We start from the raw sequence: 24,709 nt of genomic DNA, 5'->3' as shown, positions 1-24,709 counted from the left end.
GTGATGCAATTCCAAATTTCACCACATTATGGTGCCCAATTTTGACTTCATAGGACATATTAAACACTTAGCTTGTTATTATGTTCAAGGTAATCAGATTTGTTTATTATTCTAATGGCCTCTTCAAAACTATTCTGGATTACTACTTTGGATCTATTCTACATTACTTGGCAACAACATACTCTGTAACAGATTAGGCAGTATAATCATATCTGTTAACTTGAGAGTGCCCACACTCAATCTACTTATCGTGATGTGTTAAATCAATTACTGTTAGACATTATTTGTCTGATAATCTACCAAATCTTTGAATTGAAGAATTTGTGATTTAATTAATAGCTTGTTGTTATGTTAAGGGTAATCAGACTTGTATATAATTCTAATGGCCTTCTTTTGAAAACTATTCTGAATTACAACTTTGGATCTTATATTACTTTGCAACAATCTACTCGGTGACAGATTAGGCAGTATAATCACATATGTTAACTTCAGTGCCCACACTGTATTTATTTATGGTTATTTGTTAAATCAAGTACTGTTAGACATGAAATAGGAAGTGTTTAACATAAATGTTATGGCTACTCACCATTGTAGCTCGCTCCTGGTCAATGATACGAGCCTCTTCTTGCAGTGGAAAACTTGCAGCCAACAAACACCGTGGAACCTAAAGGAATGAAATTAAACATTAACATTTCGCTTCGACCAATTTTCACACGTACAACGCAACGCGGCTACACTTCTGCTATTACAAACGTAAATCTCCTTAAACACAATGAGTGTTACTTACCGTGTACGCTCTAGACGGTCCAGTTGCAAGCAGAAAATAAAGATATTTCTGTTGATAATCGTCGCTGCTCAGTGGCTCACGGCCATCGCGCCAACAGATTTGAATTTTGGCGGAGGTTCCGGCAATTACGTCATATCCGCGGCACATGACTGCGACGTAATACCCGCTTATCTGAAACGGCAGTTAAAAGTAGAGTTACATCAAGTTTTCTTGGAACCTAAACGAATGAAAGAAAACTATCATTTGGCCACAACCAACATTCACAGATACAACACAACGTGCGGGGTTGAGGTTAAAGATTGAGTGAAGGGCCCTCGTTTTAAACTACTGTTTTGAAAAGGAGTGGAAACAAGACGTATTTAATTTATTTAATGGGAAGTAGTAAGACTTATTAAATTTATTTAATCTACTTTTCTTCCCAGGCAAAATTTGATGTGCTGCAATTCCAAATTTCCAAAGTGAATGAAGGAATGAAGTCCTTTAAATTATGATTTTGTATAAATACTAGGCATAAACACAAAATCGACGGCACAAAATGGGCAGACTTTACTTGTTTGAAAAGGACTGGTTACAAGACAGACTTTTTTAATTTATTTAATGGGAAGAAGACTTATTTAGTTTAATTGATCTATTTTTGTTCCCTGGCAAAATTCGATTTGCTGCAATTCCAAATTTCCAAAGTGAATGAAGGAAAGAAGTCGTTTAAATTATGATTTTGTTTAAATACTAGGCATAGACACAAAATCTACGGCACAAAATGGGCAGACTTTACTTGTTTGAAGAGGACTGGTTACAAGACAGACTTTTCTGATTTATTTAATGGGAAGAAGACTTATTTAGTTTATTTAATCTATTTTTGTTCCCTGGCAAAATTGGATTTGCTGAAATTGTATTTTGCCAAATCTCGATTTGAGACCTGATAGGAAGTATTAAACGCTTAGTTAAATCAATACAAGTTGGTAATAAGAGCGAGTAATGTTGGTTGAACCGATGAATGAAGGTTGAAAGCAATTTAAATTATGACTTTGTATAAATACTAGATATTAACAGAACATCTACTGCGCAAAATGGGCAGAGTTTACTTGTTTGAGAAGGAGTGGCTTATTCAAAACTAAGATTTATGTAATCTGTTTGTTCCCAGGCAAAATTGGATGTGATGCCATTCCAAATTTCACCACATGATGGTGCCCAATTTTGACTTCATAGGACATATTAAACACTTAGCTTGTTATTATGTTCAAGGTAATCAGATTTGTTTATCATTCTAATGGCCTCTTCAAAACTATTCTGGATTACTACTTTGGATCTATTCTACATTACTTGGCAACAACATACTCTGTAACAGATTAGGCAGTATAATCACATATGTTAACTTGAGAGTGCCCACACTCAATCTACTTATCGTGATGTGTTAAATCAATTACTGTTAGACATTATTTGTCTGATAATCTACCAAATCTTTGAATTGAAGAATTTGTGATTTAATTAATAGCTTGTTCAGGGTAATCAGACTTGTATATAATTCTAATGGCCTTCTTTTGAAAACTATTCTGAATTACAACTTTGGATCTTATATTACTTTGCAACAATCTACTCGGTGACAGATTAGGCAGTATAATCACATATGTTAACTTCAGTGCCCACACTGTATTTATTTATGGTTATTTGTTAAATCAAGTACTGTTAGACATGAAATAGGAAGTGTTTAACATAAATGTTATGGCTACTCACCATTGTAGCTCGCTCCTGGTCAATGATACGAGCCTCTTCTTGCAGTGGAAAACTTGCAGCCAACAAACACCGTGGAACCTAAAGGAATGAAATTAAACATTAACATTTCGCCTCGACCAATTTTCACACGTACAACGCAACGCGGCTACACTTCTGCTATTACAAACGTAAATCTCCTTAAACACAATGAGTGTTACTTACCGTGTACGCTCTAGACGGTCCAGTTGCAAGCAGAAAATAAAGATATTTCTGTTGATAATCGTCGCTGCTCAGTGGCTCACGGCCATCGCGCCAACAGATTTGAATTTTGGCGGAGGTTCCGGCAATTACGTCATATCCGCGGCACATGACTGCGACGTAATACCCGCTTATCTGAAACGGCAGTTAAAAGTAGAGTTACATCAAGTTTTCTTGGAACCTAAACGAATGAAAGAAAACTATCATTTGGCCACAACCAACATTCACAGATACAACACAACGTGCGGGGTTGAGGTTAAAGATTGAGTGAAGGGCCCTCGTTTTAAACTACTGTTTTGAAAAGGAGTGGAAACAAGTAAGACGTATTTAATTTATTTAATGGGAAGTAGTAAGACTTATTAAATTTATTTAATCTACTTTTCTTCCCAGGCAAAATTTGATGTGCTGCAATTCCAAATGTCCAAAGTGAATGAAGGAATGAAGTCCTTTAAATTATGATTTTGTATAAATACTAGGCATAAACACAAAATCGACGGCACAAAATGGGCAGACTTTACTTGTTTGAAAAGGACTGGTTACAAGACAGACTTTTTTAATTTATTTAATGGGAAGAAGACTTATTTAGTTTAATTGATCTATTTTTGTTCCCTGGCAAAATTCGATTTGCTGCAATTCCAAATTTCCAAAGTGAATGAAGGAAAGAAGTCGTTTAAATTATGATTTTGTTTAAATACTAGGCATAGACACAAAATCTACGGCACAAAATGGGCAGACTTTACTTGTTTGAAGAGGACTGGTTACAAGACAGACTTTTCTGATTTATTTAATGGGAAGAGGACTTATTTAGTTTATTTAATCTATTTTTGTTCCCTGGCAAAATTGGATTTGCTGAAATTGTATTTTGCCAAATCTCGATTTGAGACCTGATAGGAAGTATTAAACGCTTAGTTAAATCAATACAAGTTGGTAATAAGAGCGAGTAATGTTGGTTGAACCGATGAATGAAGGTTGAAAGCAATTTAAATTATGACTTTGTATAAATACTAGATATTAACAGAACATCTACTGCGCAAAATGGGCAGAGTTTACTTGTTTGAGAAGGAGTGGCTTATTCAAAACTAAGATTTATGTAATCTGTTTGTTCCCAGGCAAAATTGGATGTGATGCCATTCCAAATTTCACCACATGATGGTGCCCAATTTTGACTTCATAGGACATATTAAACACTTAGCTTGTTATTATGTTCAAGGTAATCAGATTTGTTTATCATTCTAATGGCCTCTTCAAAACTATTCTGGATTACTACTTTGGATCTATTCTACATTACTTGGCAACAACATACTCTGTAACAGATTAGGCAGTATAATCACATATGTTAACTTGAGAGTGCCCACACTCAATCTACTTATCGTGATGTGTTAAATCAATTACTGTTAGACATTATTTGTCTGATAATCTACCAAATCTTTGAATTGAAGAATTTGTGATTTAATTAATAGCTTGTTCAGGGTAATCAGACTTGTATATAATTCTAATGGCCTTCTTTTGAAAACTATTCTGAATTACAACTTTGGATCTTATATTACTTTGCAACAATCTACTCGGTGACAGATTAGGCAGTATAATCACATATGTTAACTTCAGTGCCCACACTGTATTTATTTATGGTTATTTGTTAAATCAAGTACTGTTAGACATGAAATAGGAAGTGTTTAACATAAATGTTATGGCTACTCACCATTGTAGCTCGCTCCTGGTCAATGATATGAGCCTCTTCTTGCAGTGGAAAACTTGCAGCCAACAAACACCGTGGAACCTAAAGGAATGAAATTAAACATTAACATTTCGCCTGGACCAACATTCACACGTACAACGCAACGCGGCTACACTTCTGCTATTACAAACGTAAATCTCCTTAAACACAACGAGTGTTACTTACCGTGTACGCTCTAGGCAAAATTGGATGTGATGCAATTCCAAATCTATCTGAAACGGCAGTTAAAAGTAGAGTTACATCAAGTTTTCTTTTTTAATCAACACAATCATTTACAACCGTTGACCAGAAAGAATCGTCGAAATTCGACGTCCCCCACAAACGCCACGCTCACTCGCTTTTCAGGGCAACAAAAGTACTTCTTTTTAAAAACGATGAGTTGTACTTACCGTGTACGCTCTGGACGGTCCAGTTGCAAGCAGAAAATAAAAATATTTCTCTTGTTAGTTGTATGTTACCATCCGCTGTGTCTTTGTCAACATCGCCGCCATTTTCCTACTTCCTGCTGCGAGCCACGCCCACGGATTTAAATTTGGGCAGAAGCTCTTTCCATTGGCGTCGTTTTCGCGTATAGCAAATCCGATTGGTTGGGAAGGGGGCACGGTTAGGGTTAGGGTTAGGGTTAGGTATTTTGAGTTTTACTCGCTAAACCTTCCCCAAAGGGTCCGCCGACCCTGTCGGTTAGATAGAAGGCAACGGAAGGCACGGGCCTACGCATGTCTCACCAGTAAACCTCGCCGTACCAGGTCACATAAAATCTGGATTGGGTACGAAGGACGGCGAAGTGAGACTGCACTTCTGCCAGAACCTCCCCCGAGTAGCTGAGGCGCCACCCAGGTCTTCGGCCAGCAAGATGGAAAAAATGAGAGAAGAAGAAAAAAATGAGAGAAGAAAAAAAAGCAACCTAAAGTCCTACCCTTGGATTACATTATGTCTATTCACTTTGAATCATTGTTTACCTCATATCTTGTTTTTATATTCAACCAACCGCTTTCTGAGAAGTTAGGGGTTAGGGTCCGCTAAAGAGTTCCTCCCCCGAAGGAGAGGAGCAAAGGCACAGTCCTCCTATCCTTACCTGCCACCCATAACCGGCTCCAAAGTATCCTACCCATTGCGGACACGCCAGCCATGTTGGCCCGGACGACGTTGGGGTTGAGAAAGATATTTCTTTTACCTTGAACTTGTGTTTGTGCTTATTGTATGTTTGATTTTGACTGTACTTACCCGATCTGGTCACCTCTGAGGAAAAAAACCCAAATTTAAAGTCCTACCCTTGGATTACCTTTGTCTATTCCCTTTGAACTATTTTTGAACTAATATTTCGTTTTTATATTCAACCAACCATTTTCTTTAGAGGTTAAGGTTAGGGATTAGGGGTTAGGGGTTAGGTTTAGGGATTAGGAGTTAGGTTTAGGGATTAGGGGTTAGTTTCCTCTTTTTAGGGATTAGGGGTTAGGTTTAGGGTTAGGTTTAGGGATTAGGTTTAGGGATCAGGGGTTAGATCTAGGGATTAAGGGTTAGGTTTAGGGATTAGGGGTTAGGTTTAGGGATTAGGGGTTAGGACTAGGTCTATAAGGTTTACTCGCTACACATTCCCCAAAGGGTCCGCCGACCCAGCCGGCCAGACAGAAGGCCGCGGAGGGCACAGGTCGACGCGTGTCCCCCTCAACAAACCCCGCCGCACCGGAGTCGCACAAACTCCGGAACGAAGGACAGCGAAGCGAGACCGCACCTCAACCAGAACCCTCCCCGGAGCAGCCGAGGCGCCCCCCCCCCGGGGACTCCAGCCAGCAAGACAAAAAAACAGCGAGACACGAGAGAAGAAAGTCCCACCCCTGGACCACATCACGTCTACCAACCTTGCAGCATTCTTGACCCAATATCTTGTTTCTATACTCAACCAACCACTTTCTTCAAAAGGGGTCCCATTAAGTCGTCCTTATTGTCCTGGGTAATTTGAACGTCATAATTTTGTAGACACGTCATCAGTAGTGGACCTTGGGGTCACAGAGTGTTTCGGCCATTATCACCAGACACCCTCGCCCAAGGGAGGCCCCGCCGGGGTCGATCAAGCCCCGGAGTGTGTCTACATCCTCAATCGAAATCTCAGTAATTGTCTAGTCAACTGTCCAGCTTTACCGCAGACAGCATAAATCAATTGGTCAGTCTGTTAGTCCTTTTGTTGTGCTGATTTGTTCAACCGTTAAACATATGTACAAAACCTTTGTATTCCTTTGTATGGCATGCCCCAAGTCTGGTAAAACACAGTTTAGGGCTAACCTGGTATAGTTTTGCTTCGCCCGCTCCCGCATATCTTATCTCAATAAAGTCTAGCATAGCGTAGTCCAGCATAGCCTAGTCTTGACGATTAAACAAGTTTCACCTGTTACTCTCAAAGAATCGGAAGAATCTTCCATATTAACCGGAAGCCAAATTCTTCCCCAATGCCCCTCCCCCGAGTCACAGTCCTACCGCCGAGCACCTCCTCCCAAGAGCCTCAGCGAAGCAACTGACAGCTCTCGTCATAAAATCACGTTCCCACATCTAACTGATAAGCACTAAAAAAATATATCGGCAAACCCTATTGGTACTGTTTAATTGGGTTAGTCGTGCAACATTTAAATGTAAATTGAATTCACAATCTAAATCCAATCACATATTCAGGAATACATTCATCTACATAAATCGCGATTCCCCTAAGTCCCGCCCCCCGGAAACACTCAAACTCCTGTCAATCACTCTAGCGGCTGTTTTTTCTGTAAACCCCCTATCTTCCAAACCCTCCCATCGCCCCAATCAACGATCAATATGAAACAAAATTCTCCTAAAACCCCTGGTATTATTAAAGTGTATAACCCGATTCCCTTCATTCGTAAAAGTAATTTATAACATTAATACGATCGTATATTCGTAACCAAATCCCCGTAAGCGTATCGTAGCTAATGTTTTGAGCGTTAGCTGTGTTTCCTTTATTGATATCCGGTCCCATTCATCCGGCAATTTAATATTTTCTCTTTTCGTTCTCTTTTAGCTTAGCATACTCCCGCACATCCTATACCAATAAATTCCAGCATAGCGTAGTACCGCATAACGTAGCTTTAGCAATTAAAAAGAATCGGAAGAATCTTCCACCTTACCTGGAAAGAAGGTCTTCCCCAGTACCCCTCTCCTGAGTCACAGCGCTACCGCCGAACGCCATCCCCCCACGAGCCTCAGCGAATTAACTGACGGCTCTCGTCATCCCATCACGTTCCCACCTCTATCAGACAAGCCCTAAAACATTCGGTAAACCCTATTGGTACCGTTTAATTGGGTTAGTCATGAAACATTTAAATGTAAATTGAATTCATCCTCTAAATCGAATCATATATTTAGAAATACATTCCTCTAACTAAATTGCCATCCCCCTAAGTCCCGCCCCCCGGAAACACTCGTAAACTCCTGTCAATCACTCTGGCGGCTCTTTTTTCCGTAATCACCCTATCTTACAAAACCTCACAACGCCCAAATAAACGATCAATATGCAATAAAATTTTCCTAAATCCCCTGGTATTATTAAAGTGTGTAATCCGATCCCCTTCATTCGTAGAATTAATTTATAACATTACTACGATCGTATATTCGTAACAAAATCCCCGTAAACGTATCGTAGCTAATGTTATGAGCGTTAGCTGTGTTTCCTTTATTGATATCCGGTCCCATTCATCCGGCAATTTAATATTTTCTCTTTTCGTTCTCTTTTAGCTTAGCATACTCTCACATATCCTATGCCAATAAAGGCTAGCATAGCGTAGTACCGTATAATTTAGCTTTAGCGATTAAAAAGGGTTCACCTGTTTTTCTCAAAAAGAATAGGAAGAATCTTCCACAGTACCTGGAAAGAAGGACTTCCCCAGTGCCACTCTCCTGAGTCACAGCGCCACCGCCGAAAGCCAACCCTTCCTTTCTCTTTTCTTTTCTCTCCCACGAGCCTCAGCGAAGCAACTGACGGCTCTCGTCATCCAATCACGTTCCCACATCTAACTGATAAGCACTAAGACATTCGGTAAATCCTATTGGTACCATTTAATTAAGTTAGTCGTGAAACATTTAAGTGTAAATTGAATTCATCATCTAAATCAAATTATATATTTAGAAATACATTCATCTACGTAAATCGCGATCCCCCTAGGTCCCGCCCCCCGGAAGTACTCGTACGCTCCTGTCAATTACTCTGCCGGCTCTTTTTTTCTAATCCCCCTATTTTCCCAAACCTCCCCTCGTCCAAATAAATAATTCACATGGAATAAAATTCTCCTCCACCCCCTGGTATCATTAAAGTGTGTTACCCGATTCCATTAATTCGTAGAATACGATCGTATATTCGTAACGAAATCACTATAAGCGTATCGTGGCTAATGTTATGAGCATTAGCGATGCGGAAGTACCCATAAGCCCCAGCAAAGCCCAATGGCGTCTCCCCTAGCCACTAATAGTACCGAAGCCGTTCCATAATTCATAAGAATTAAATAAATTGTAATTCCACCGCTTGCCACCGTTCCTTTATTTATACCCGGTCCCATTGATCCACCAATTTAATAGCGATCATTGAAATAGTTACCTATTTGGGGCGATATCGTCCTGCGCGTACTGCAGCTAACAAGCATTAGCAACCCCGAAGTACCCATAAGCCTTTGCGAAAAGTCATGGCGGCCCCCTTAATACAATATTATTATTAAACTTGCCCCTCGCAATCACCATAATAAAATCCATTTAGATCAGTATTGTTTACTTGCACCACCCGGTCCCCTCCGTCCGTAAAAAAACACACTCACTCACCTTAATCCGACTTTGCATTCGGAGTCAGTAGCCCCGTGTACAACGTAGCTAGTCAATATTAGCCAAACCGGAAGTTTCACACTCCCCATTGCGTCATGGCAACCCTCCGTCAACCATTCTGCAAATCAAAGTATCCGTTAGAACAAACCAGATTAAAATCACGTCTAGAGTTGAAAAACCTTTCCATACCACTTAATAGTGTTTTCCAACGTATTCATTTCTGAATTTAAAGGGTATCATTAATCCCCTAATATTTGCGTCTAGCCGAGCCCTATTCGTACCACCGCGATTTAGTGTGCCAAGGGCGCCCTCAAGCGTCCCATCACGTACTATGTTTTCCTTTTATGTGTTTGAAGAGAAATCCTTCTTTTTTTTATATTTTTTTCTTTTTCTTTTAAAGTTTGCTTAAAATCCAAAATATAATTCGATTATAGTTCCCCCTTTTTTTTGTTTTGCAATTTAATTAAATTTAATCGTAAATTTTTAGATTTGGTAGGATTAAAATTCATTCTGGAATCTCATTGCATTTAGGATCAAAATAAGGTTCAGTTTAGACTAATTTTGTTGAAATTTGGTACAATTTCCTAATTAATTTAGAGTTAAGGGTTAGGGTCAGAGGTCAAGGGTAGAATTAGGGTTTGGGTTAGGTTTCCTTTCTGAATCTGAATTTATGTAAGTTTTGTGAATTGATTAAGTGTTAGGATTTAATGTTAGAGTAGAGTCCAAATAAGAATGAAGATTAGAATTTGGTGTCCGAGTTGGGCACTTTATCTATGTTGTCAGGAAAACCAGCCAACCAGAGTTAGACTCTTTGACTAAATGGAAAGTGTCAGGAGCCCCCGGATGTGACGTACAATGTCATACCTCTGTCAGGGCTAAGTTCCTCATTCACCTTCAGTCCCGGTCCAAACTCCTTTCAGCCGTCTCCCAACACATAAACCTCCCCCACAAGAACTTAAACCCAGGAACAATTATGATATTTTCCCTAATTTCTATATATCGTTTTGGGAGGGCATTCCCTTTAAATTTTCTTAAACGTGTAAACTCTAACCCTAGAATTTCCATTTTAACCCAGATATTCAAGTGTTTTCCGTTTCCGTTGTTGTTAAATTGAGTCCCAGTGGATATTTAGTTTTCAGCCGCTTGACCCATCTCATTTCCGCGTTTTCCCTATCCCTTTGTGTCCAGCCCGCACAGTTTTCCAAAATCCGTATTCTCAAGTTACGTAACCCGTGCAGGCGGAAATGGCGTACTACATGAGTGTTACGCTTCTGGTTATGTGTGATCCTATAGCGGTGCGAATGCAGTCTGCTTCTGACATCATTTCGAGTCTGTCCCACATACATAACTCCACACAACCGACAGCTCATACAGTAGACCGCATTCCGCGTAGACAAGGCCTTACCCGTCTGTGTGAAGAAATGTTCTTTCTTCTGAGAGTCTGTTATCACTCCTATTGATCTCCTGGCTGCACGAGAGGACCCACTTTTCATTTTAGTGCTAACCAACAAATCTTTTAAATTTGGATTCCTTTTGAAGGCTGAAACCACCTTATGTTTCGCCTTCAGGTCAGTCAGCGCCGACGCTTCCAAATTCTGTTTAATTTTTCTGTGAACATTGACTGTGTAAGAGTTGTAAGTCGAAATTAGAGGAAGTACCATCTTTTTAACCCCCTGAGTGTCCCCTCTTCTTCCTTTTTTCCTTGTCTGTAGCTTAATCGTGCGAAGAAATGACCGAGAATAACCTCGTTGTTGTAATGACCTGAACAAGACTTTGGTCGCTTCTTCCCTATCTTCTGTGCGAGTGCAAATCCTCCCGAATCTCAAGAGTTGTGAATAAACCAAACCCCCAAACGTGTGTCTAGGGTGAAAACTCTTTTTGTGTAGTAGCGCATGAGTATCTGTGGATTTAAAAAATACTCTGACATCAAGTACCCCTGTTGTATGAAATTCCGGTCCCTTATATGTAGTTGTGTCAAGAAAATTTATTTCCCTCTCGCTAATCTGTGCCGTCAGCTTAATTGAAGGGTGGTGGCCATTTACGGTTTTAAGAAACACGTCAAATTCTTCCCTAGAATCTCCCCAAATTCCCCAAATATCATCTAAGAACCTCAGGTAAGCTATAGGTTTCTTAGAGCACTGTGTCAAGGCGTTCTCCTCCCATTCAGCCATATAGATATTGGCATAGGCTGGAGAGAAACGTTTCCCCATTGCTGTCCCCTTGACCTGTAAAAAATACTCATTGTCAAATTGAAAATCATTCTTAGTCAGATTGAGTTCCAGCAATGCCAAAATGTGTTCATCCGGGCGGCCCACAATCGGATTACGTGCCAAAACATTGCGTACCGCCTCTAAACCCTTAGCAGTTTCAATATTAGTATACAAGTTTTCAACATCCATGGAAAACAACCAACAGGTCTGTGGCAAGGTCAAGGTCCGTACTTTTGAAACAAAATCCTTAGTATCTTTGATGTAACTCGGATGTAGAATTGACAAGGGATTCAAGTAATAATCTACTAGCTCAGCCGAGCCGTAGGATTCGCTACTACAATCTGATACGATGGGACGTCCTGGCGGCATTTCATAGGGCCAGGGCCACGATGCCGGGTCTTTATGAATCTTGGGTAGGAGATAAAAGTATCTCGGACGTGACGGGGACGCTCCTGTTAAATACAAGAATTGTTTTTTAGTAATGTGGTGCTCTTTTCTCATTTGATCTAATATTGTGTGGACTAACTTTTCTGTATCCGGATAAATCGGTTTTTGGATCGAATGGTAATACTCCGTATTGCGAAGTTGTCGATGAGCCTCTCTCACGTAATTTTTCCGGTCCATAATGACCACCGCTGACCCTTTATCTGCTGGCTTAATAATCAATTCCTCTGCCGAACTTAATTCGTTCAGGGCTCTTCTTTCGCCCTCTGTCAAATTTGGCATCTCTCTTGGGACTTCCACTTGTTTTAGGACCGCTCTGTCTTTGTGTATTAATGCTTTCATCTCCCTAGGTACTTCATCATCCTTGGGCTCCCACATTGAAGCCGACTGGAATTTGGGTGGTGCTGCCGTCGTTGAAGTTCCAAAATAAGAGTCTAGTTTTAACCTTCTATGGTACTGTCGCACATGGGCCTTGGTGATCTTTCTCTGATCCGTCATCATGGTTGCGGTGGGGACGAATGTAAGCCCCTTCCCCAGAAGCTCCCTATGATCTTTCGTCAAACTAAAGGAGGTCGACAGGTTGACCACTGGATCAGTCAGGGTTATCTCCTTGAGTGGGGGGAGGCTTCTTGGCATAAAAAAGGTTTTCCACAAGGTCCACATCTCTTCAGCCGTGTCCGTTGTCCAATGGATGTTGTCCGGTCCTGTGGTAAACAGTCTTGATGGTAAGCGTTGAATCGAATGGCCCGTTTCCTCTATTATATCATTCAGTTCCCTAAGGTTGGCTTGGATCTCCAAAGGAAGTGATTGGGAATAATTAATTTTAGGAATGAATATTTTAGCATAAGGAAAAGTGGCCTTAGCTGCTCCCAGCAATCTGGCTATCTCCTTGGATATGAATATTGGGATGACCCTACCTCTATTGTTAAGGCCAAAGGATAAAATGACCCCTAGCACGTTGGGAGAGGTCGCAGTTCTGTTTCTGAGTAGGTGAATCCCATGGCTGATTTTAGCTCCCGGATAACAGTCCACTTGTACTTCACGGTCTTCGATTTTCGGCAATTTGGCTAAGTTTGAATCACCTACAATCAACCATCTTCTCTGGGGAAACAAAAACCAATTTGCCCTCTTATTCCCTTCATGTTCGTGTCTGGTGTACATCGATTGTGGTTCGGTTTGTGTGTCACGTGACTGGAAGGATGTTGTTTCCAGTAATTTCGGTCGTGGTGTCTCACTTCTCCTACTTGGTGTTTCTGACGCGTTAGGACCAGTAGGTTCCTGGTATTTCCTCATTATTCCCTCAATGCGCTTCATTAGAGTCTCTGTCGTCGGTTCGTGGAAAGCTGTCGAGTTCTCCTCTTGAGTCGGTGAAGGTAAGTCCTCCATCTGCTCGTCAAGGTAAGTCGTTTGGGGCGCCCTCCCTTCCTCCATGTGTTGGGCATCCCTCTGTTCCCCTGAGTGGTGGGTGAGCTTCCTACTCCTCTTTTTCTTTTTCTTCATCTTCTTAACTTCACCTTGTTGAGTGTGGTGGGTGAGTGTCTTACTTCTCTTTCTCTTTTTCTTAATCTTCTTAATCTTCTTAACTTCACCTTGTTGAGTGTCTTTTTTTAGGTAACTTGGTTCAACTGCGGAGCTGGACTTCTCAGGTGCCCTCTTCCTGGGCCTCCTTACCCGGCGTCTCATCCGCCTCCTCCCAGGCAGCAATGGGAGAGGTCCTGTCATTCCCAGCGATTCCAGCACTTTCACTGTTGCTGACCCCACTTGCGGGTTGACCACCCGGTAGCGTCTGAGGACCCAACGTTGGGCAACTTGCCACGCTCTTGATCCATCCACCAAAGGAAGGGAGCCTATTCTCTTTCTCAGGGATTGCTCCCCTTGTTCATAGTGCTCCTGTAAAATCTGAGAAGCGGACTCACCCCAGGTACGTGCAATATCGGTCAAACGCTTGGCTGTGTCCGGCTTAGGTTGACTGGGGGTCACTGCTTTCTCAAGTCGGTCCTGTAGACGACTCAGGTGTTGAGTTGTAGTTGTTGTACCTCTCTGTTCACACCGATTCCATGTGTTCCACTGAAACTTGTAGAGGCTAAAGATGGCTCTAACCAGGCTCCCAAACTCGTCTCTCTGCGTCATTTTTATCCTAGCCAATAACAAGAAAGTGAGAATTAGAGAAATCTAAAAGAGAGGGACCATGGATAGGCACTGGGAAATGGAACCATTTCAACCAAAACCCTGGGGTTTCTGACCCCACACATGGTCCTCTCCCTCTCCGACCCTTGACAGAAGGGGAGGAGGGACGGGAGGGAGAAGCTGTTTACCAAGAAAGTAAGAGTTAGAGAAAATTTAAGAAAAGAGAGATACCACGGAAAGGCAATGGGAAATGCGAGCATCTCAACCAAAGCCCGCAAAGCATGCGACCCGATAATTTGGCTTAAGGTAATACTGGGATGTCCGAAGGGCACTGGCTGGTTAGGTATTTTGAGTTTTACTCGCTAAACCTTCCCCAAAGGGTCCGCCGACCCTGTCGGTTAGATAGAAGGCAACGGAAGGCACGGGCCTACGCATGTCTCACCAGTAAACCTCGCCGTACCAGGTCACATAAAATCTGGATTGGGTACGAAGGACGGCGAAGTGAGACTGCACTTCTGCCAGAACCTCCCCCGAGTAGCTGAGGCGCCACCCAGGTCTTCGGCCAGCAAGATGGAAAAAATGAGAGAAGAAGAAAAAAATGAGAGAAGAAAAAAAAGCAACCTAAAGTCCTACCCTTGGATTACATTATGTCTATTCACTTTGAATCATTGTTTACCTCATATCTTGTTTTTATATTCAACCAACCGCTTTCTTAGAAGTTAGGGGTTAGGGTCCGCTAAAGAGTTCCTCCCCCGAAGGAGAGGAGCAAAGGCACAGTCCTCCTATCCTTACCTGCCACCCATAACCGGCTCCAAAGTATCCTACCCATTGCGGACACGCCAGCCATGTTGGCCCGGACGACTTTGGGCTTGAGAAAGATATTTCTTTTACCTTGAACTTGTGTTTGTGCTTATTGTATGTTTGATTTTGACTGTACTTACCCGATCTGGTCACCTCTGAGGAAAAAAAACCTAATTTAAAGTCCTACCCTTGGATTACCTTTGTCTATTCCCTTTGAACTATTTTTGAACTAATATTTCGTTTTTATATTCAACCAACCATTTTCTTTAGAGGTTAGGGTTAGGGTTAGGGTTAGGGGTTAGGGTTAGGGTTAGGGGTTAGGGTTAGGGTTAGGGTTAGGGTTAGGATTAAGAAGGGAGTTCCTCCCCCGAAGGAGAGGAGCAAAGGCACGGTCCTACCATCCACGCCCACGTCCCACAACCAGCCCCAGAGCACACTGTACGTCGTGGCTGCGCCAGCCATGCTGGTCAGGCCTAATTGGGCTTAATAAACATGTACTTGCTTTGTAGTTGTTGTTTGTTTTTGTGTTTGTACTTTGCCTATCCGGTCGCCTTTGTTATATATGTAATAAATGAGTCTCGACTTGGCATGATAGATTGACAGCTGCATTTGCGGTCAAATTAGTCGTACCTCGCACTTAATTCATCGACTCCCCTATCTGGGTGGAGCGAGAGCATCTTGCTCTGTGCGGCATCCATGCGCTCTCCTATCTGGGTAGAGCGTGGGTAAATTATAATTTTGCGTCTAATTGTTTTCCTATCGGCGCTAGTTTGCCATTGACAACGTTTCGGCATCTTTTGTGCCTTCCTCAGGTCTGGCACACGGGAATTGCAGCTAAATTTAGTTTTATTGCATGTGGAGCTGTTTCCTCCTTCATGGCCGCATCGAGACTGAGTTTCCTGCTTTGAGCGGTCCTTATATAGTTTTATGTCAGCAATTTGCGTTTCGTTCCGGATAATTTCCCATCTACTTATTTTAGCTTATTAACTTGTTGTTTTCGCTCTTGTGCATTTTTGGTACAAACCTGAAAAAAGGAAACACAGTTATACTTACCTATGCCGAGATCACATATTCACGCCCAATCGGTACCTGCAAGAAAAGAAACAAAAATGAAGGAGGAAACAGCTCCACATGCAATAAAACTAAATTTAGCTGCAATTCCCGTGTGCCAGACCTGAGGAAGGCACAAAAGATGCCGAAACGTTGTCAATGGCAAACTAGCGCCGATAGGAAAACAATTAGACGCAAAATTATAATTTACCCACGCTCTACCCAGATAGGAGAGCGCATGGATGCCGCACAGAGCAAGATGCTCTCGCTCCACCCAGATAGGGGAGTCGATGAATTAAGTGCGAGGTACGACTAATTTGACCGCAAATGCAGCTGTCAATCTATCATGCCAAGTCGAGACTCATTTATTACATATATAACAAAGGCGACCGGATAGGCAAAGTACAAACACAAAAACAAACAACAACTACAAAGCAAGTACATGTTTATTAAGCCCAATTAGGCCTGACCAGCATGGCTGGCGCAGCCACGACGTACAGTGTGCTCTGGGGCTGGTTGTGGGACGTGGGCGTGGATGGTAGGACCGTGCCTTTGCTCCTCTCCTTCGGGGGAGGAACTCCCTTCTTAATCCTAACCCTAACCCTAACCCTAACCCTAACCCCTAACCCTAACCCTAACCCCTAACCCTAACCCTAACCCTAACCTCTAAAGAAAATGGTTGGTTGAATATAAAAACGAAATATTAGTTCAAAAATAGTTCAAAGGGAATAGACAAAGGTAATCCAAGGCTAGGACTTTAAATTAGGTTTTTTTTCCTCAGAGGTGACCAGATCGGGTAAGTACAGTCAAAATCAAACATACAATAAGCACAAACACAAGTTCAAGGTAAAAGAAATATCTTTCTCAAGCCCAAAGTCGTCCGGGCCAACATGGCTGGCGTGTCCGCAATGGGTAGGATACTTTGGAGCCGGTTATGGGTGGCAGGTAAGGATAGGAGGACTGTGCCTTTGCTCCTCTCCTTCGGGGGAGGAACTCTTTAGCGGACCCTAACCCCTAACTTCTAAGAAAGCGGTTGGTTGAATATAAAAACAAGATATGAGGTAAACAATGATTCAAAGTGAATAGACATAATGTAATCCAAGGGTAGGACTTTAGGTTGCTTTTTTTTCTTCTCTCATTTTTTTCTTCTTCTCTCATTTTTTCCATCTTGCTGGCCGAAGACCTGGGTGGCGCCTCAGCTACTCGGGGGAGGTTCTGGCAGAAGTGCAGTCTCACTTCGCCGTCCTTCGTACCCAATCCAGATTTTATGTGACCTGGTACGGCGAGGTTTACTGGTGAGACATGCGTAGGCCCGTGCCTTCCGTTGCCTTCTATCTAACCGACAGGGTCGGCGGACCCTTTGGGGAAGGTTTAGCGAGTAAAACTCAAAATACCTAACCAGCCAGTGCCCTTCGGACATCCCAGTATTACCTTAAGCCAAATTATCGGGTCGCATGCTTTGCGGGCTTTGGTTGAGATGCTCGCATTTCCCATTGCCTTTCCGTGGTATCTCTCTTTTCTTAAATTTTCTCTAACTCTTACTTTCTTGGTAAACAGCTTCTCCCTCCCGTCCCTCCTCCCCTTCTGTCAAGGGTCGGAGAGGGAGAGGACCATGTGTGGGGTCAGAAACCCCAGGGTTTTGGTTGAAATGGTTCCATTTCCCAGTGCCTATCCATGGTCCCTCTCTTTTAGATTTCTCTAATTCTCACTTTCTTGTTATTGGCTAGGATAAAAATGACGCAGAGAGACGAGTTTGGGAGCCTGGTTAGAGCCATCTTTAGCCTCTACAAGTTTCAGTGGAACACATGGAATCGGTGTGAACAGAGAGGTACAACAACTACAACTCAACACCTGAGTCGTCTACAGGACCGACTTGAGAAAGCAGTGACCCCCAGTCAACCTAAGCCGGACACAGCCAAGCGTTTGACCGATATTGCACGTACCTGGGGTGAGTCCGCTTCTCAGATTTTACAGGAGCACTATGAACAAGGGGAGCAATCCCTGAGAAAGAGAATAGGCTCCCTTCCTTTGGTGGATGGATCAAGAGCGTGGCAAGTTGCCCAACGTTGGGTCCTCAGACGCTACCGGGTGGTCAACCCGCAAGTGGGGTCAGCAACAGTGAAAGTGCTGGAATCGCTGGGAATGACAGGACCTCTCCCATTGCTGCCTGGGAGGAGGCGGATGAGACGCCGGGTAAGGAGGCCCAGGAAGAGGGCACCTGAGAAGTCCAGCTCCGCAGTTGAACCAAGTTACCTAAAAAAAGACACTCAACAAGGTGAAGTTAAGAAGATTAAGAAGATTAAGAAAAAGAGAAAGAGAAGTAAGACACTCACCCACCACACTCAACAAGGTGAAGTTAAGAAGATGAAGAAAAAGAAAAAGAGGAGTAGGAAGCTCACCCACCACTCAGGGGAACAGAGGGATGCCCAACACATGGAGGAAGGGAGGGCGCCCCAAACGACTTACCTTGACGAGCAGATGGAGGACTTACCTTCACCGACTCAAGAGGAGAACTCGACAGCTTTCCACGAACCGACGACAGAGACTCTAATGAAGCGCATTGAGGGAATAATGAGGAAATACCAGGAACCTACTGGTCCTAACGCGTCAGAAACACCAAGTAGGAGAAGTGAGACACCACGACCGAAATTACTGGAAACAACATCCTTCCAGTCACGTGACACACAAACCGAACCACAATCGATGTACACCAGACACGAACATGAAGGGAATAAGAGGGCAAATTGGTTTTTGTTTCCCCAGAGAAGATGGTTGATTGTAGGTGATTCAAACTTAGCCAAATTGCCGAAAATCGAAGACCGTGAAGTACAAGTGGACTGTTATCCGGGAGCTAAAATCAGCCATGGGATTCACCTACTCAGAAACAGAACTGCGACCTCTCCCAACGTGCTAGGGGTCATTTTATCCTTTGGCCTTAACAATAGAGGTAGGGTCATCCCAATATTCATATCCAAGGAGATAGCCAGATTGCTGGGAGCAGCTAAGGCCACTTTTCCTTATGCTAAAATATTCATTCCTAAAATTAATTATTCCCAATCACTTCCTTTGGAGATCCAAGCCAACCTTAGGGAACTGAATGATATAATAGAGGAAACGGGCCATTCGATTCAACGCTTACCATCAAGACTGTTTACCACAGGACCGGACAACATCCATTGGACAACGGACACGGCTGAAGAGATGTGGACCTTGTGGAAAACCTTTTTTATGCCAAGAAGCCTCCCCCCACTCAAGGAGATAACCCTGACTGATCCAGTGGTCAACCTGTCGACCTCCTTTAGTTTGACGAAAGATCATAGGGAGCTTCTGGGGAAGGGGCTTACATTCGTCCCCACCGCAACCATGATGACGGATCAGAGAAAGATCACCAAGGCCCATGTGCGACAGTACCATAGAAGGTTAAAACTAGACTCTTATTTTGGAACTTCAACGACGGCAGCACCACCCAAATTCCAGTCGGCTTCAATGTGGGAGCCCAAGGATGATGAAGTACCTAGGGAGATGAAAGCATTAATACACAAAGACAGAGCGGTCCTAAAACAAGTGGAAGTCCCAAGAGAGATGCCAAATTTGACAGAGGGCGAAAGAAGAGCCCTGAACGAATTAAGTTCGGCAGAGGAATTGATTATTAAGCCAGCAGATAAAGGGTCAGCGGTGGTCATTATGGACCGGAAAAATTACGTGAGAGAGGCTCATCGACAACTTCGCAATACGGAGTATTACCATTCGATCCAAAAACCGATTTATCCGGATACAGAAAAGTTAGTCCACACAATATTAGATCAAATGAGAAAAGAGCACCACATTACTAAAAAACAATTCTTGTATTTAACAGGAGCGTCCCCGTCACGTCCGAGATACTTTTATCTCCTACCCAAGATTCATAAAGACCCGGCATCGTGGCCCTGGCCCTATGAAATGCCGCCAGGACGTCCCATCGTATCAGATTGTAGTAGCGAATCCTACGGCTCGGCTGAGCTAGTAGATTATTACTTGAATCCCTTGTCAATTCTACATCCGAGTTACATCAAAGATACTAAGGATTTTGTTTCAAAAGTACGGACCTTGACCTTGCCACAGACCTGTTGGTTGTTTTCCATGGATGTTGAAAACTTGTATACTAATATTGAAACTGCTAAGGGTTTAGAGGCGGTACGCAATGTTTTGGCACGTAATCCGATTGTGGGCCGCCCGGATGAACACATTTTGGCATTGCTGGAACTCAATCTGACTAAGAATGATTTTCAATTTGACAATGAGTATTTTTTACAGGTCAAGGGGACAGCAATGGGGAAACGTTTCTCTCCAGCCTATGCCAATATCTATATGGCTGAATGGGAGGAGAACGCCTTGACACAGTGCTCTAAGAAACCTATAGCTTACCTGAGGTTCTTAGATGATATTTGGGGAATTTGGGGAGATTCTAGGGAAGAATTTGACGTGTTTCTTAAAACCGTAAATGGCCACCACCCTTCAATTAAGCTGACGGCACAGATTAGCGAGAGGGAAATAAATTTTCTTGACACAACTACATATAAGGGACCGGAATTTCATACAACAGGGGTACTTGATGTCAGAGTATTTTTTAAATCCACAGATACTCATGCGCTACTACACAAAAAGAGTTTTCACCCTAGACACACGTTTGGGGGTTTGGTTTATTCACAACTCTTGAGATTCGGGAGGATTTGCACTCGCACAGAAGATAGGGAAGAAGCGACCAAAGTCTTGTTCAGGTCATTACAACAACGAGGTTATTCTCGGTCATTTCTTCGCACGATTAAGCTACAGACAAGGAAAAAAGGAAGAAGAGGGGACACTCAGGGGGTTAAAAAGATGGTACTTCCTCTAATTTCGACTTACAACTCTTACACAGTCAATGTTCACAGAAAAATTAAACAGAATTTGGAAGCGTCGGCGCTGACTGACCTGAAGGCGAAACATAAGGTGGTTTCAGCCTTCAAAAGGAATCCAAATTTAAAAGATTTGTTGGTTAGCACTAAAATGAAAAGTGGGTCCTCTCGTGCAGCCAGGAGATCAATAGGAGTGATAACAGACTCTCAGAAGAAAGAACATTTCTTCACACAGACGGGTAAGGCCTTGTCTACGCGGAATGCGGTCTACTGTATGAGCTGTCGGTTGTGTGGAGTTATGTATGTGGGACAGACTCGAAATGATGTCAGAAGCAGACTGCATTCGCACCGCTATAGGATCACACATAACCAGAAGCGTAACACTCATGTAGTACGCCATTTCCGCCTGCACGGGTTACGTAACTTGAGAATACGGATTTTGGAAAACTGTGCGGGCTGGACACAAAGGGATAGGGAAAACGCGGAAATGAGATGGGTCAAGCGGCTGAAAACTAAATATCCACTGGGACTCAATTTAACAACAACGGAAACGGAAAACACTTGAATATCTGGGTTAAAATGGAAATTCTAGGGTTAGAGTTTACACGTTTAAGAAAATTTAAAGGGAATGCCCTCCCAAAACGATATATAGAAATTAGGGAAAATATCATAATTGTTCCTGGGTTTAAGTTCTTGTGGGGGAGGTTTATGTGTTGGGAGACGGCTGAAAGGAGTTTGGACCGGGACTGAAGGTGAATGAGGAACTTAGCCCTGACAGAGGTATGACATTGTACGTCACATCCGGGGGCTCCTGACACTTTCCATTTAGTCAAAGAGTCTAACTCTGGTTGGCTGGTTTTCCTGACAACATAGATAAAGTGCCCAACTCGGACACCAAATTCTAATCTTCATTCTTATTTGGACTCTACTCTAACATTAAATCCTAACACTTAATCAATTCACAAAACTTACATAAATTCAGATTCAGAAAGGAAACCTAACCCAAACCCTAATTCTACCCTTGACCTCTGACCCTAACCCTTAACTCTAAATTAATTAGGAAATTGTACCAAATTTCAACAAAATTAGTCTAAACTGAACCTTATTTTGATCCTAAATGCAATGAGATTCCAGAATGAATTTTAATCCTACCAAATCTAAAAATTTACGATTAAATTTAATTAAATTGCAAAACAAAAAAAAGGGGGAACTATAATCGAATTATATTTTGGATTTTAAGCAAACTTTAAAAGAAAAAGAAAAAAATATAAAAAAAAGAAGGATTTCTCTTCAAACACATAAAAGGAAAACATAGTACGTGATGGGACGCTTGAGGGCGCCCTTGGCACACTAAATCGCGGTGGTACGAATAGGGCTCGGCTAGACGCAAATATTAGGGGATTAATGATACCCTTTAAATTCAGAAATGAATACGTTGGAAAACACTATTAAGTGGTATGGAAAGGTTTTTCAACTCTAGACGTGATTTTAATCTGGTTTGTTCTAACGGATACTTTGATTTGCAGAATGGTTGACGGAGGGTTGCCATGACGCAATGGGGAGTGTGAAACTTCCGGTTTGGCTAATATTGACTAGCTACGTTGTACACGGGGCTACTGACTCCGAATGCAAAGTCGGATTAAGGTGAGTGAGTGTGTTTTTTTACGGACGGAGGGGACCGGGTGGTGCAAGTAAACAATACTGATCTAAATGGATTTTATTATGGTGATTGCGAGGGGCAAGTTTAATAATAATATTGTATTAAGGGGGCCGCCATGACTTTTCGCAAAGGCTTATGGGTACTTCGGGGTTGCTAATGCTTGTTAGCTGCAGTACGCGCAGGACGATATCGCCCCAAATAGGTAACTATTTCAATGATCGCTATTAAATTGGTGGATCAATGGGACCGGGTATAAATAAAGGAACGGTGGCAAGCGGTGGAATTACAATTTATTTAATTCTTATGAATTATGGAACGGCTTCGGTACTATTAGTGGCTAGGGGAGACGCCATTGGGCTTTGCTGGGGCTTATGGGTACTTCCGCATCGCTAATGCTCATAACATTAGCCACGATACGCTTATAGTGATTTCGTTACGAATATACGATCGTATTCTACGAATTAATGGAATCGGGTAACACACTTTAATGATACCAGGGGGTGGAGGAGAATTTTATTCCATGTGAATTATTTATTTGGACGAGGGGAGGTTTGGGAAAATAGGGGGATTAGAAAAAAAGAGCCGGCAGAGTAATTGACAGGAGCGTACGAGTACTTCCGGGGGGCGGGACCTAGGGGGATCGCGATTTACGTAGATGAATGTATTTCTAAATATATAATTTGATTTAGATGATGAATTCAATTTACACTTAAATGTTTCACGACTAACTTAATTAAATGGTACCAATAGGATTTACCGAATGTCTTAGTGCTTATCAGTTAGATGTGGGAACGTGATTGGATGACGAGAGCCGTCAGTTGCTTCGCTGAGGCTCGTGGGAGAGAAAAGAAAAGAGAAAGGAAGGGTTGGCTTTCGGCGGTGGCGCTGTGACTCAGGAGAGTGGCACTGGGGAAGTCCTTCTTTCCAGGTACTGTGGAAGATTCTTCCTATTCTTTTTGAGAAAAACAGGTGAACCCTTTTTAATCGCTAAAGCTAAATTATACGGTACTACGCTATGCTAGCCTTTATTGGCATAGGATATGTGAGAGTATGCTAAGCTAAAAGAGAACGAAAAGAGAAAATATTAAATTGCCGGATGAATGGGACCGGATATCAATAAAGGAAACACAGCTAACGCTCATAACATTAGCTACGATACGTTTACGGGGATTTTGTTACGAATATACGATCGTAGTAATGTTATAAATTAATTCTACGAATGAAGGGGATCGGATTACACACTTTAATAATACCAGGGGATTTAGGAAAATTTTATTGCATATTGATCGTTTATTTGGGCGTTGTGAGGTTTTGTAAGATAGGGTGATTACGGAAAAAAGAGCCGCCAGAGTGATTGACAGGAGTTTACGAGTGTTTCCGGGGGGCGGGACTTAGGGGGATGGCAATTTAGTTAGAGGAATGTATTTCTAAATATATGATTCGATTTAGAGGATGAATTCAATTTACATTTAAATGTTTCATGACTAACCCAATTAAACGGTACCAATAGGGTTTACCGAATGTTTTAGGGCTTGTCTGATAGAGGTGGGAACGTGATGGGATGACGAGAGCCGTCAGTTAATTCGCTGAGGCTCGTGGGGGGATGGCGTTCGGCGGTAGCGCTGTGACTCAGGAGAGGGGTACTGGGGAAGACCTTCTTTCCAGGTAAGGTGGAAGATTCTTCCGATTCTTTTTAATTGCTAAAGCTACGTTATGCGGTACTACGCTATGCTGGAATTTATTGGTATAGGATGTGCGGGAGTATGCTAAGCTAAAAGAGAACGAAAAGAGAAAATATTAAATTGCCGGATGAATGGGACCGGATATCAATAAAGGAAACACAGCTAACGCTCAAAACATTAGCTACGATACGCTTACGGGGATTTGGTTACGAATATACGATCGTATTAATGTTATAAATTACTTTTACGAATGAAGGGAATCGGGTTATACACTTTAATAATACCAGGGGTTTTAGGAGAATTTTGTTTCATATTGATCGTTGATTGGGGCGATGGGAGGGTTTGGAAGATAGGGGGTTTACAGAAAAAACAGCCGCTAGAGTGATTGACAGGAGTTTGAGTGTTTCCGGGGGGCGGGACTTAGGGGAATCGCGATTTATGTAGATGAATGTATTCCTGAATATGTGATTGGATTTAGATTGTGAATTCAATTTACATTTAAATGTTGCACGACTAACCCAATTAAACAGTACCAATAGGGTTTGCCGATATA

The 24,709-nt window shown here is 42.3% G+C and overlaps 2 protein-coding genes across 3 annotated transcripts; one reads left to right on the top strand and one right to left on the bottom strand.

The window, feature by feature from the left end:
• Window positions 1-9,346: 9,346 nt before the first annotated feature.
• LOC148378458 (uncharacterized) lies at window positions 9,347-15,168 on the bottom strand. 2 transcript variants are annotated; one of them, XR_015855852.1, is made up of 3 exons: window positions 12,045-15,168; window positions 9,498-11,970; window positions 9,347-9,426 (listed from the first exon to the last, which is right to left on the bottom strand). XR_015855852.1 is itself a non-coding variant. In XM_088367883.1 (2 exons), the coding sequence occupies exon 2, from the start codon at window positions 11,885-11,887 to the stop codon at window positions 10,388-10,390; it is 1,500 nt and encodes a 499-aa protein (XP_088224009.1). In that variant the 5' UTR covers window positions 11,888-11,970; window positions 12,045-15,168; the 3' UTR covers window positions 9,355-10,387. The 2 variants fall into 2 exon arrangements, 1 of the variants encoding a protein (XP_088224009.1); XM_088367883.1 differs by having other exon boundaries at window positions 9,355-11,970.
• Window positions 15,169-16,701: 1,533 nt separating this feature from the next.
• Window positions 16,702-19,989, top strand: LOC148378457 (uncharacterized). Its single transcript, XM_088367884.1, has 2 exons — window positions 16,702-19,722; window positions 19,797-19,989. The coding sequence occupies exons 1-2, from the start codon at window positions 17,675-17,677 to the stop codon at window positions 19,846-19,848; spliced, it is 2,100 nt and encodes a 699-aa protein (XP_088224010.1). The 5' UTR covers window positions 16,702-17,674; the 3' UTR covers window positions 19,849-19,989.
• Window positions 19,990-24,709: the final 4,720 nt, after the last annotated feature.

The sequence above is a fragment of the Syngnathus floridae genome, unplaced genomic scaffold, assembly GCF_059516105.1.
Source record: "Syngnathus floridae isolate MCC-2025c unplaced genomic scaffold, RoL_Sflo_1.0 HiC_scaffold_42, whole genome shotgun sequence".
Lineage (NCBI taxonomy): Eukaryota > Metazoa > Chordata > Actinopteri > Syngnathiformes > Syngnathidae > Syngnathus > Syngnathus floridae.
This window is presented reverse-complemented; position numbering and strand designations above follow the sequence as displayed.

Excerpts from the sequence above, each read along its gene's own strand:
- LOC148378457 (XM_088367884.1), top strand. The coding sequence starts at position 17,675 with ATGACGCAGAGAGACGAGTTTGGGAGCCTGGTTAGAGCCATCTTTAGC. Across the intron at positions 19,723-19,796 it reads ATTTATCCGGATACAGAAAA|GAGCGTCCCCGTCACGTCCG; the intron begins GTTAGTCCACAC and ends TGTATTTAACAG.
- LOC148378458 (XM_088367883.1), bottom strand. The coding sequence starts at position 11,887 with ATGCCGCCAGGACGTCCCATCGTATCAGATTGTAGTAGCGAATCCTAC.